The sequence below is a fragment of the Pelobates fuscus genome, chromosome 13 (assembly GCF_036172605.1).
Source record: "Pelobates fuscus isolate aPelFus1 chromosome 13, aPelFus1.pri, whole genome shotgun sequence".
Lineage (NCBI taxonomy): Eukaryota > Metazoa > Chordata > Amphibia > Anura > Pelobatidae > Pelobates > Pelobates fuscus.
The window spans coordinates 84,322,127-84,335,868 of NC_086329.1; the positions used below are offsets into that span (position 1 = coordinate 84,322,127).

The 13,742-nt window shown below is 42.0% G+C and overlaps 1 protein-coding gene across 3 annotated transcripts in view; it reads right to left on the bottom strand.

The window, feature by feature from the left end:
- ASH1L (ASH1 like histone lysine methyltransferase) overlaps positions 1-13,742 on the bottom strand; it is a 118,842-nt gene that overhangs the window by 82,369 nt on the left and 22,731 nt on the right. For all 3 annotated transcript variants that reach the window (XM_063439388.1, XM_063439390.1, XM_063439389.1), the window contains exon 2: positions 11,971-12,446. In XM_063439388.1, the coding sequence (XP_063295458.1) occupies positions 11,971-12,342 (372 nt within the window). In that variant the 5' untranslated portion in view covers positions 12,343-12,446. The remainder of the gene's footprint in view (positions 1-11,970; positions 12,447-13,742) is intronic.

Consider the following 13,742-nt stretch of genomic DNA (forward strand, 5'->3'; position numbering starts at 1 on the left):
TATGGTGAAAGTGCAAGAGCTTAGGTCTCTAAGTAACAAAACAACAGCAAGCCAGCTACAGATCCCAGTGGTAAACAAAGCTTGCCTAAAAGGTGGCTAAAGCACGACTGAAATGGGACAGTGGAGGAGAGAAAAAAAAACCAAAAAACGGACTCCACAGTTATTGGTGTGCACTGCAGTAAATAAACATACTTCATATATGCTTTCACAAAAAAAGGGCATGCCACAAAGCGGTGCCCACCCCAAATTAAATTTACTTTACCTCAGGGCTTGACAAATTTGCTTGGACTATAGGAGACAGATAAAGTTAAGAGCCAGATTTTTTTTTTAAACTAACAAAAATACAATTCTAAAGGGACACTATAGACACCCAGGCCACTTCATGTCATTGAAGTGGTCTGAGGGCATTGTCCCTGTCCTACTTAGTCCTACAATGTAAATTATTACAGTTTTTTTTTTTTTTTAGAAACTGCAATGATTACTGTGCAGCACTAAGACTGCCTCGAGCGGCAGACAGACACTAGAGGCGCTTCCGGGATTCTAAGGGACTCGGAGTCCATTAAGCAACGCTGGACGTCCTCACGCTCTGCACAAGCATCAGTGAAAACCCCATTGCCTAGTATCCTCTCTAGTGACAGCCACTAGATATGCTTCTTAGTCCAGTACTGTACAGTGTGCAGCATATACATTCACTGGAGGGGCTGAATGGTCTCCACAGAGATGCAATAATTCAATGCGTGGGGAGATGCTGATTGGCGCAGCATGGTGTTTTGTCGCACACATTCAATAGCCTCCCAAATGCTTTCCTAAGAAAAAGCATTGGATTGTCTGAGATCATCAAGATGGGAGTGAGGGGATGGGGTGAGACTGCTGAACTGGATAAAAAAATCCCAGGAGTCAAGAAAAATATCCTAGTCGTCATGGTGACCTAGGATTTGTTGAGCCCACAATGTCAAGCCGACACTTCTCTTTCATCCAAAAAATCAAAAGCGAAAACTGCATGCATGGCTAATACATGGGAGGCCAGACAATTAAACGACGGTTAGATGTGAGACCCAAATTTGACTCTGTGCTCACAGTGGAACCGCATTAGTGGCAGGTAGACAGCCATTAGAGGCGTATTTAATCCTGCAACATACATACATATGCGGCACTGCCCTAACCCCAATACCCCGCTCTTTTAGAAAAACTCAGACTATGTCGTAATTTTACGGAAATTCCAACCCAGTCAAAATCAAAACAATTACACTTCTGACACTGGTAGCAGCTTCCGTTGCCAAGAATTGTCAATCCAGTGACGGCTGAGGAAATTGGCTTTATGTATGGAGACCTCAATGCTGTAATTTCGCGCATGTGCGAGAGTACAGGCGTGGCGTCAGCTCCTGCAGAAGAGAACTGGCAGGAAGATGATGGAGACGCCCATGAGGGACAGGTACCAGTAAGTTATACTCGCCTTTCTCTGCCCCCCTCTCAAACCAACAGGTATTTGCAAATTCTCCATTGTCCCCAGACAGTGACAGTTCCACTTAAATACATACATAGTAAACTGCAATGCTTTTATTAAGTTGTCTAGGTTTAATTAGTGGTCCTTTAAAAACAAACACATACCATGATAACACCAAGGAAGCGGAGAGAGGAGGCAGTATCAGGGAAACATCACTAGGCTCTGTCACTAAAAACAAACGTTATTTAATCTGCTTCAATATGATTCCCTAAAAAGTGAATTTAAAAAAATAATAATTCATGAGTGCTCAAGTATTCATAGAATATATTAAAAAATGTAGGGAGTAGTTATCTATAGAAGTCAAGCTGACAAAACAAGACACTGGTGAAACTTAAGTTCTGTTTCAATTCCAGATGGCTAATGTGAAATCTGTGCATATTGGATGCGTGACATCAACATGCACGGTATACTGGAAACAGGCGTCCAATAGCGGCACGGCCCCCTCCATGCCACACATGTCCTCCTATCAGAGGTAGACCTCCATGACATCTGTCCCCCAAATGGAAAATTACATTAATTGAGGAGGAAAGGGCTGCAGGAAGAACTTGGCCTCATTACTGGAACACAGGTTTTAGATTTTTGTTTTCATTTTTGTTGTAAAGGTTTATAAAGACAGTTTTTGCTTGGAGCAACCCTTTAAACAATAAAACCTACAGCAGCACAGTACTCCCCAATGGGAAACAGAAACTGAAGTATTGGTGGAAACTGCAAAAAACTGATAGAGTTCACATACAGATTTGTTTGAGGTAGACATGAGAGGTAGAATGGAAGGAATAGAGCATTATTGGTATGTTTTGTCTCCCTAAATAGAACAGGTTTCTAGGGGGAGGAGGGATTTTATTTATATTCTCTCGATCTGTAGAGGGAAGTAAATAAATATTATGTTAATCTATACTCCCCAAAACTATATTTTCACTTGCCAATGGTGAGTGGAAAATTGGTTTGAAGGATATATATCTATATCAATAATGGTCCTCCACGTTGCTGTTTGTTAAGGAACTAAAAAAAAAAAAACAAATATAGCACAGATATATTCATTTATTTTTTTTTTGAATACTTGCTAAACGTAATTTTGAACTTGTAGAATATATCAACAGACACAAAAACAGGCTGACGGCATGCAGGATAAACAGACAACATGCCTTAATCAGAGGCAAGGATGAATGTTCAAATATGTACAAGGCGTGATGTTTTGTGAAGCACAATGAAGCATTGTAGGGTCTATGGACCCTACGGTGCTCGGTCAATAAGGGCTGCAGGCCATAACTCCCCTTCAATACTTCCTGGGCAATCATTTTATTTTATTGAGCAAAGTGGGAAGGAATAGATTTCTCACTTAGCCTGTCAAGTGAGCATTCTGGAAGCGGTTATCTATGCAAAATCACTACATATGCTTCCATAACAGGTGGCCTTCAGGCACTTGTGTTTAAGCCAATATCAAACAATATACCATGTGAAAATTAAGCAGCAACTATTAAGGCTTAACAATACAAAAACAACACACACACATCATATGAAAGCAACCACACGAATAGCACACAAGAATATATATATATTGTACTGACAGATATTATTATACTGTTGTCATTAATCTATAACTTTATTGATCACATCCCTCACAGGTAAGGGGCTATATCAATTTATACGAATGGTATTTATTTGTTGATCTGCTTAAACTAAACAAATAAAGTCACAATGCTACGGATAACAAACATTGGTATACTATTATTTGCTAATGATACACAAATTGCAGTGCACAGTGTTTGAAGAATAATAAATATTTATTTTGCACCAATCATTTTGTATTTATTCTTATGTAGCTTGATTGCCAAAGGCTAATTTTACTTCCAGCACTCAATCTACTGTGGACTATTTGTTCAAACCTGCTCACCCAAATGCATGATGGGAAATGCAATCTTAAAAAAAAAAAAAATTAAAAAAATTTATGGTCTTATTAATGTTGCTAACTGGTTGAACCTCCTGGATACAGTTGTAGAACAAATTCTGGAAATCACAACCAGACCCTGAATGAAATTAGTGGGAATGGTTATTCAAAGTAACTGGAAGTGACGATCTTTGTATCACAAACGGAATGCAGAGACAGGCATTTACCAAAAAAACATTCCCAGTTTTCATAAAGGCTTTGTTAAGTGGACATCGATATACTACCTAAAAATATTTGGCATCAATATACCTTGGACATATGGCATAAATGTGCCACTTTTGTGTGTGCTAATGATACGGACTGAGATGAAACTATATTATTAAACTGAGAACTGGGTATTTCACTGGAATCCTAATTATTACACTAAATTGTCAAACTACCTCATTTATTACAGCATGGCATGTTAACATTTTCGAAATATATACTTTTTAATGGTTCTGGGCCAGATATGGCTTGTAGTCCACCTTTATATGGTCATGTTTTGAATCACACATGGTCATAAAGCCAGCAGTTGAACCGCAGGGGAATGTTATGCGCATTGATTGCGTCCAGTTCTGCAAGACCCCGGCATCTCTGGATGTCACTACCCTGGCCAGCAAACCAAGTTCAAAGCAATCCAAACACACTACATCTGGGCCTAGAAGCAGTAATCCAGCACAAAAATAAAAAAAAAGCAATATACCTCTTGCTAGTATGATGAAAAACACTGCAGAATACAGAGACACAGCATTGAGCTCAGCTTTCCTCCAGACACATTTCACCAGCTTTTGGCTTAAACAATTCTCTGAAATAGATCTTGTCATTGAGCGTCTCCCCAATCACCTCTACTGCACAATTTCAACGCGCATTCTGACAAACTCTCGCCTGTATCCTTCTCCTGAATTAGGTCAGCCATCACCATGGAAACCACGAGGCAAAGCACACGGATACAGCCTAATGCTAAAATTTCTTCATCACAGCTAAAAATACCACAGAGTATCTTTAAAAATCACCAACAGCAATTTCAAAGCAAACAAAGCAATACGCTATTTGCCCTTATCCTATAAACCCCTAACAGATTCAACATGTCCATCCCAATAAAACAATGAAGGCTAAACACCCTTGCTGATATCCTCCTCAGGTATTCAAATTAAACAGATGGGGAAAATGAATAAGACTTAGATCCCCTCACCCACGTCTTTGTCATGTAAAAACTATTTTAAATATGCATGTCCATCACAAAAAAAACAATAATGCTTAGATCTGCTCACCTGGGAAAACATATGGGTTAAATGCCCCACCTATATCACCTCTAACGTAGAAACTATAAAGGTTTCAAATCTCAGGTTTCACTTAGGACTGCATGTAGAGTGTACTACGGTAATTGGAAAGGAGCTTGTAACATAGCAGACTGATGTTTTGAAAGCAGAAACAAAACAGGGCTTCATAAGGGAAGGAGTCTATTCCTTGGAAGTCTGAGGAGCAGAATAGGAGATTGGCTGTGCAATGTGGAATGATTTGGTGCCACTTAGAAGGAGAAGATAGGTATGGTTGCAAGGAGGAGAGACTGTATGCCTGAGAAGATTAAGAACCAGAACCTGGGCATGGATACATAATGGAAGAAGTGGAACCCGGGTATTAATATATAAGGAAGAATTAGAACCTGGGCATGGATACACAATGAAGGAACAGAACCTGACCTGGGCATGGACACACAAGGAAGGATCAGTACCTGGGCATAGATACACAATGAAGGAACAGAACCTGACCTGGGCATGGACACACAAGGAAGGATCAGTACCTGGGCATAGATACACAATGAAGGAACAGAACCTGACCTGGGCATGGACACACAAGGAAGGATCAGTACCTGGGCATAGATACACAATGAAGGAACAGAACCTGACCTGGGCATGGATACACAAGGAAGGATCAGTACCTGGGCATAGATACACAATGAAGGAACAGAACCTGACCTGGGCATGGATACACAAGGAAGGATCAGTACCTGGGCATGGATACACAAAGAAGGATCAGTACCTGGGCATGGAAACTCAGAGAAGGATCAGAATCTGGGCATGGATACAGAAGTGGAGTAGTAGACCCTGGGCATTGATGCAGAAGTGAAGTAGTAGAATTTTGAAATGGAGGCGTAAGGAAAGAAGTCGATGTATGAGAAGATGGAGAAGCAGTAGCCAAGTTGGACTAAATAACAGCCATATTATATGAACACATCAACTAGAAATATAGGATGAATGCGTGGGGTGCTAGATACTATGAAAAAGGTACAGCGAATATTTTACAACTTCACTCGTTACCTTCACCACGCAGTAAACTTAGAAATGTTATGATAAAAATGTAATATGTCGAGCTAGTCTATTCATATAAGCAAAACTTGGAAATCAGTATCAGAATGTATCAGACACTTCAAATATTGCTTGTAAAAACGGTTAGGTTTATCCACTAAACTAAGAACTCAAATTCATGTCAAAATTTAGAAAAAAAAAATCCCCAAGCCGATTCTGCTGTTCAGTTTTTATACCTGGCTTGACAAATTTGTTTGGAATCTAGGAGTCAGCTAAAAAAGTTAGGAGCCAGTTTTTTTGTGGTTGTTTTTTTTTAAACTAACGAAGTTTAATTTACGAGAAATATACAATTATTAAAGGGACACTATAGTCACCAGAACCACTACAGCTTAATGTAGTTGTTCTGGTGCCTGTAGCCTTTTCAATGTAAACACTGCCTTTTAAGAGAAAAGGCAGTGTTTACATTGCTACCTAGTAGCACCTCTAGTGACAGTCACTCAGACGCCACTTGAGAGTCCTGTGTCAGTGCTGCACAGTGTACAGCACCTTTGTTCAGCTTCTCCACGCTCTGCACGGAGGTGCTGAATGTTACATATAGAAAACACGCACAATATCCTCCCAATGCTTTCTTATAGGAAAGCATTGGTTTAGCGAAGAGCTTAAAAATTGATTATCTCACCTATGAAGGCAGGACAAGCCACGGAAAACTGGCATGGCGTGGGAAAGAGGGTAAGTAGAAACACCTCTCTCGTGATCGGAGGGGTGCAGGTCCTAAAACAGACACAAGAAGACACACGCACTGACAGGGGGAAGAGACACGCAGGCACTGACAGAGAGAGAGACACACACACACACACATACTGACAGAGAGAGACACACACACACATACTGACAGAGAGAGACACACACACATACTGACAGAGAGAGACACACACACATACTGACAGAGAGAGACACACACATACTGACAGAGAGAGACACACACACATACTGACAGAGAGAGACACACACACATACTGACAGAGAGAGACACACACACATACTGACAGAGAGACACACACACATACTGACAGAGAGACACACACACATACTGACAGAGAGAAACACACACACATACTGACAGAGAGAGAGACACACACACACATACTGACAGAGAGGCACACACACATACTGACAGAGAGGCACACACACATACTGACAGAGAGGCACACACACATACTGACAGAGAGGCACACACACATACTGACAGAGAGGCACACACACATACTGACAGAGAGACACACACACATACTGACAGAGAGACACACACACATACTGACAGAGAGACACACACACATACTGACAGAGAAACACACACACATACTGACAGAGACACAGAGACACACACACATACTGACAGACACACACACACATACTGACAGAGAGAGACACACACACACATACTGACAGAGAGAGACACACACACACACATACTGACAGAGAGAGACACACACACATACTGACAGAGAGAGAGACACACACATACTGACAGAGAGAGACACACACACATACTGACAGAGAGACACACACACATACTGACAGAGAGAAACACACACACATACTGACAGAGAGAGAGACACACACACACATACTGACAGAGAGAGACACACACACACACTGACAGAGAGAGACACACACACACACTGACAGAGAGAGACACACACACACACTGACAGAGAGAGACACACACACACACTGACAGAGAGAGAGAGAGACACACACACACACTGACAGAGAGAGAGAGAGACACACACACACACTGACAGAGAGAGAGAGAGACACACTGACAGAGAGAGAGAGAGACACACACACACTGACAGAGAGAGAGAGAGAGACACACTGACAGAGAGAGAGAGAGAGAGAGACACACACACTGACAGAGAGAGAGAGAGAGACACACACACTGACAGAGAGAGAGAGAGAGAGAGACACACACACACTGACAGAGAGAGAGAGAGAGAGACACACACACACTGACAGAGAGAGAGACACACACACACACTGACAGAGAGAGAGACACACACACACACTGACAGAGAGAGAGAGACACACACACATATACTGACAGAGAGACACACACACATACTGACAGAGACACACATACTGACAGAGAGAGACACACACATACTGACAGAGAGAGACACACACATACTGACAGAGAGAGACACACACATACTGACAGAGAGAAACACACACATACTGACAGAGAGAAACACACATACTGACAGAGAGAAACACACATACTGACAGAGAGAAACACACATACTGACAGAGAGAAACACACATACTGACAGAGAGAAACACACATACTGACAGAGAGAAACACACATACTGACAGAGAGAGACACACATACTGACAGAGAGAGAGACACACATACTGACAGAGAGAGACACACATACTGACAGAGAGAGAGACACACACATACTGACAGAGAGAGAGACACACACATACTGACAGAGAGAGAGACACACACATACTGACAGAGAGAGAGACACACACATACTGACAGAGAGAGAGACACACACATACTGACAGAGAGAGAGACACACACATACTGACAGAGAGAGAGACACACACATACTGACAGAGAGAGAGACACACACATACTGACAGAGAGAGAGACACACACATACTGACAGAGAGAGACACACACATACTGACAGAGAGAGACACACACATACTGACAGAGAGAGACACACACATACTGACAGAGAGACACACACATACTGACAGAGAGACACACACACATACTGACAGAGAGAGACACACACATACTGACAGAGAGAGACACACACACATACTGACAGAGAGAGACACACACACATACTGACAGAGAGAGACACACACACATAATGACAGAGAGAGACACACATACTGACAGAGAGAGACACACACATACTGACAGAGAGAAACACACACATACTGACAGAGAGAAACACACACATACTGACAGAGAGAAACACACACATACTGACAGAGAGAAACACACACACTGACAGAGACACACACACACATACTGACAGAGAGAGACACACACACACATACTGACAGAGAGAGACACACACACACATACTGACAGAGAGAGACACACACACATACTGACAGAGAGACACACACACACATACTGACAGAGAGACACACACACATACTGACAGAGAGAGACACACACACATACTGACAGAGAGACACACACACACATACTGACAGAGAGACACACACACACATACTGACAGAGAGAAACACACACACTGACAGAGAGAGAGACACACACATACCGACAGAGACACACACACATACTGACAGAGACACACACACATACTGACAGAGACACAAACACATACTGACAGAGAGAGACACACACTGACAGAGAGAGACACACACTGACAGAGAGAGACACACACTGACAGAGAGAGACACACACTGACAGAGAGACACACACATACTGACAGAGAGAGACACACACATACTGACAGAGAGAGACCCACACATACTGACAAAGAGAGACACACACATACTGACAGAGAGAGACCCAGACATACTGACAGAGAGAGACCCACACATACTAACAGAGAGAGACACACATACTGACAGAGAGAGACACACATACTGACAGAGAGAGACACACATACTGACAGAGAGAGACACACATACTGACAGAGAGAGAGACACACATACTGACAGAGAGAGAGACACACATACTGACAGAGAGAGAGACACACATACTGACAGAGAGAGAGACACACACATACTGACAGAGAGAGAGACGCACACATACTGACAGAGAGAGAGACGCACACATACTGACAGAGAGAGAGACGCACACATACTGACAGAGAGAGACACGCACACATACTGACAGAGAGAGACACGCACACATACTGACAGAGAGAGACACGCACACATACTGACAGAGAGAGACACGCACACATACTGACAGAGAGAGACACGCACACATACTGACAGAGAGAGACACGCACACATACTGACAGAGAGAGACACGCACACATACTGACAGAGAGAGACACGCACACATACTGACAGAGAGAGACACGCACACATACTGACAGAGAGAGACACGCACACATACTGACAGAGAGACACGCACACATACTGACAGAGAGAGACACGCACACATACTGACAGAGAGAGACACACACACATACTGAGAGAGAGACACGCACACATACTGAGAGAGAGACACACACACATACTGAGAGAGAGACACGCACACATACTGACAGAGAAAAAACGCACACATACTGACAGGGAGAGACACACACATACTGACAGGGAGAGACACACACATACTGACAGGGAGAGACACACACATACTGATAGAGAGACACACACATACTGATAGAGAGACACACACATACTGACAGAGACACACACACACATACTGACAGAGAGAGAGAGAGACACATACTGAGAGAGAGAGAGAGAGAGAGACACATACTGAGAGAGAGAGAGAGAGAGAGACACATACTGAGAGAGAGACACACATACTGACAGAGAGAGAGACACACACACACACACATACTGAGAGAGAGAGACACACACACACATACTGACAGAGAGAGAGACACACACACACACACACACTGACAGAAAGAGAGAGAGAGAGAGACACACACTGACACAGAGAGAGAGAGAGAGAGAGAGAGAGAGACACACACACACTTTCCATTTTAATTTGAATCCACCCAGCCTCCCTACCTTTGGCAGAGCTGAGTGGACTTTCCCTGGGGTCCAGTGGAGCTGCTTGCTCATCCTGCGTGTGAGGGGGCAGTGATCTTCAATCGGCTCCTCTCTGCTCCCTGTAGTGATGCCGGGGCCGGAATGAAGTCATATTCCGGCTCCCGGCATCATTAAACAGCGCAAGGGAGCAGAGGGGAGCTGCTTGAAGATCACTGCTCCCTCCCACGCTGCCCCAGCCGACCACAGCGATGCTCCCCAGGGCGGCCGCCAGCATGCTCTGCCGGTTGGCTGCTTGCACACTCGCTGAGCCGGCCATCCACACTCCTCAGGGCGAATGGCTGGCTCCATTGTTCCCCCATCCTGCCTTTAGCTAAAGGGCTTTAAATCCCAGGCGCTAGAGCAAAATTTCTAGTCGCAATGGCGACCTGGCGCCTGGAATTTGTCGAGCCCTGTTTTATACTATGGTCTCACATTTGAAATTCACTTTGAATTTCAGGCGATTCTCATTTTTGTGTATAACCCAATAAGAGAAAATGAGTTCAACTGTGGAAACCTTAAGGTCTCATCAGAAAATGGCAGCAGAAGCTCTTGCCAGACAATCCACCAGGAATATTTGCTGGTAGGTTGAATGGTTACAGATGTGAAGTAATTCCTGATACCATTTGTCTCACTTTCCACGATCTCCTTTAGATTATAAGATCACATATTACCATACTTTGCATTAAAGCATACTACATGCTAGATTTTAGTCTACTTCCTATGGTACCAGTTTGTCTAATTAAATGAATACTCTAAGAACCATAACCACAACAAGCTTTAGAGCTTACAGTGTTGGTACACTGTGGGTGCCGTCTGTGGTTCCGTGTCAACCTGTTTTTCAGCATTTTGACTCCCTAACCAAATTGCTAATGCAGCCATAAGTTAAGAAACATCAATTTTGTCCATTTCTGAACAAAATAGTCATTGATAATGAGGACGTAGAATATTCAGATTAGAATGGTGAATAAAAGGATGGCCTCCTCAGAGACTCTTGTTTTATTTCAATTAGTTTTTGTTTAAAAACAGGATAATAGGAGGATTCTGCCCGCAGCCTTCTAGCACCATAACCACTACAAGGGGGTGTAGTAGTTACAGTGCTTTGAGTGCCCCTTTAAGTATTGTACAGTCTTACAACCTACATTTATGTTAATGTAATCACTGTAGAAAACTGCTAACAAGTGTTTATGAATAGAAGTAAGAATACATATAAAAGAGCAAACAAAGCACAATTCTACAACACTCAGTTTATTATATGTGTGGCAAGCATCAAAACATCCATCACCAAGAGGCATCATTACAGAAAAGAATAGATATTTTAGACTCTGTCTTGGCAGCTTGGAGGAAAACCACTAAAACTTAGGAAAAAAAACCACCTTTTTTATATAACCATCAAAGACTTTAACCAAGGATTTACTTTTTATGTTCAATTCATACATTATAAAGTGACATGCTGACCCACCTGTTTGGAAGCAATGGGTTCATTCCTTTCCTCCGGCATCTTCCCACCCTTTGGAACTTTACGTGTATGTTTTATACTTGTCTTTATGGCCGGGCGACAGACATAATTCTCCAGGTTCTTTGGAGGTTTTTTTGTCCTTTTGGCTTGAAAGCCAATTTTGAGTTTTAAATTGCCCTCTGAAAAATTTGTTTCTGTGACCAAGAACTGCTGTGCGTCTCCACTAGAGCTGCCTTGTGTGGTGGTCTGTTTCTCCAGCTCCTTGCCACTGCTCTCTTGTGTGGTCTCTCTCTTGCTGGTCACTACACCGGAGGATTGCACAGGCCTTTCAGCTTCAGATCCCACTCCTAACATAGCAGTATTCCTATGGTCCATCACACGCACACTCAACCTTCTCCACAGGAAAAGTTAGGAAACAATAACGGTCTACCCACAAGAGAAGCATTTATGGTTCAGGAGATGGGAGTCTGTAACCCTCTCTGCAAAAACAGAAAGCATAGAAATAGAAAAATAATCAATTACAGAAAAAAATTAAGAAAAGAAAACAAAATGTAGATATGCATTATTTTATATACAGAGATACACTTACAGGGCTATTCATATAAGTGTAAATTCAAAGTACAAGCATAAAATTCTAAATTGACCTTACATTTCCAACAATTCACACGTTAGTGAATAATCCTGAGACAGCGCAATATAACAGTCAAATTCTAAAGAGAATTTCAATAAGCCAAGGAAGGAATTGTACACCAATGGCGAAGGGATATAGCGGGAAACTCCTCAACTGCTGCTGTTTTCTCAATTTCTTTCTGAACATTTATTGGAAGGTAGTATCCCTCTATCCCTGTATACAAATCATTTTAGTTGTTGTCCTGTGGCCATTCATGTAGCCTAGAATGGAAACAGTCTTCAGGTGTTCTGTAACTTTAAATGGCCAATCTCTGTTTATAACTGAAGCACATCAGTCCTTTATTCTAGGACTTCATTTATATAGTCTACTTTGATGATGATAGAATATGGGTAGGTGCAAATTAACCTGCACTTTAAAAAGAAGTTATCAAAAGAAGATAAACCTGAGATGCTTGAAATCAGATGACCTTTTGCATATAATTACATATCCACAGTCTAAGAGTGAACATGAGGTGGGAAACTCCATCAGCAATTCCATAATATCTGATGTTATTCCCGTCCCCAAGTTTGAAATATATAATTGAAAAGATTACAGCATAAACCTGATAAAACAAGCCCAGCGTGACTCCGTGTATTTGGCTTGCATGCATTAGCACACAGAATTTTCACATAGCTTAGGGTGCAGACATCCAAACTGTATAATTATATCTAGTAAGCCCACAGTGTCTACCTTCCCACGTTTTACTCTAAGCTCGTCCAGTCTTGGTAAACATGACTGGGACTTTACGTGCCTCAGAGATCTAGATATCTCTCGGTATCTACATTTCCATCTGATGTTTATATAAACAATTTAATTATTCAGAGCACATTAAAAATGTTCATCTAGGGAAAAACAATGGCAGAAATGTCAGTGCAGATATTTTCAAATGATCAGTACCAATTAATGTGAGGGGAAGATGTTTACATCGAGAGCACTTTCTTTAACCCCTTAAGGACATAGGACACGTGTGACTTGTCATGATTCCCTTTTATTCCAGAAGTTTGGTCCTTAAAGGGTTAAGGCTGATTTTCTAAATATGACTGAATGTATGGATTGAATCTGGTATACATATGATTTCACCAAGGATTCCTAGTATATATATATT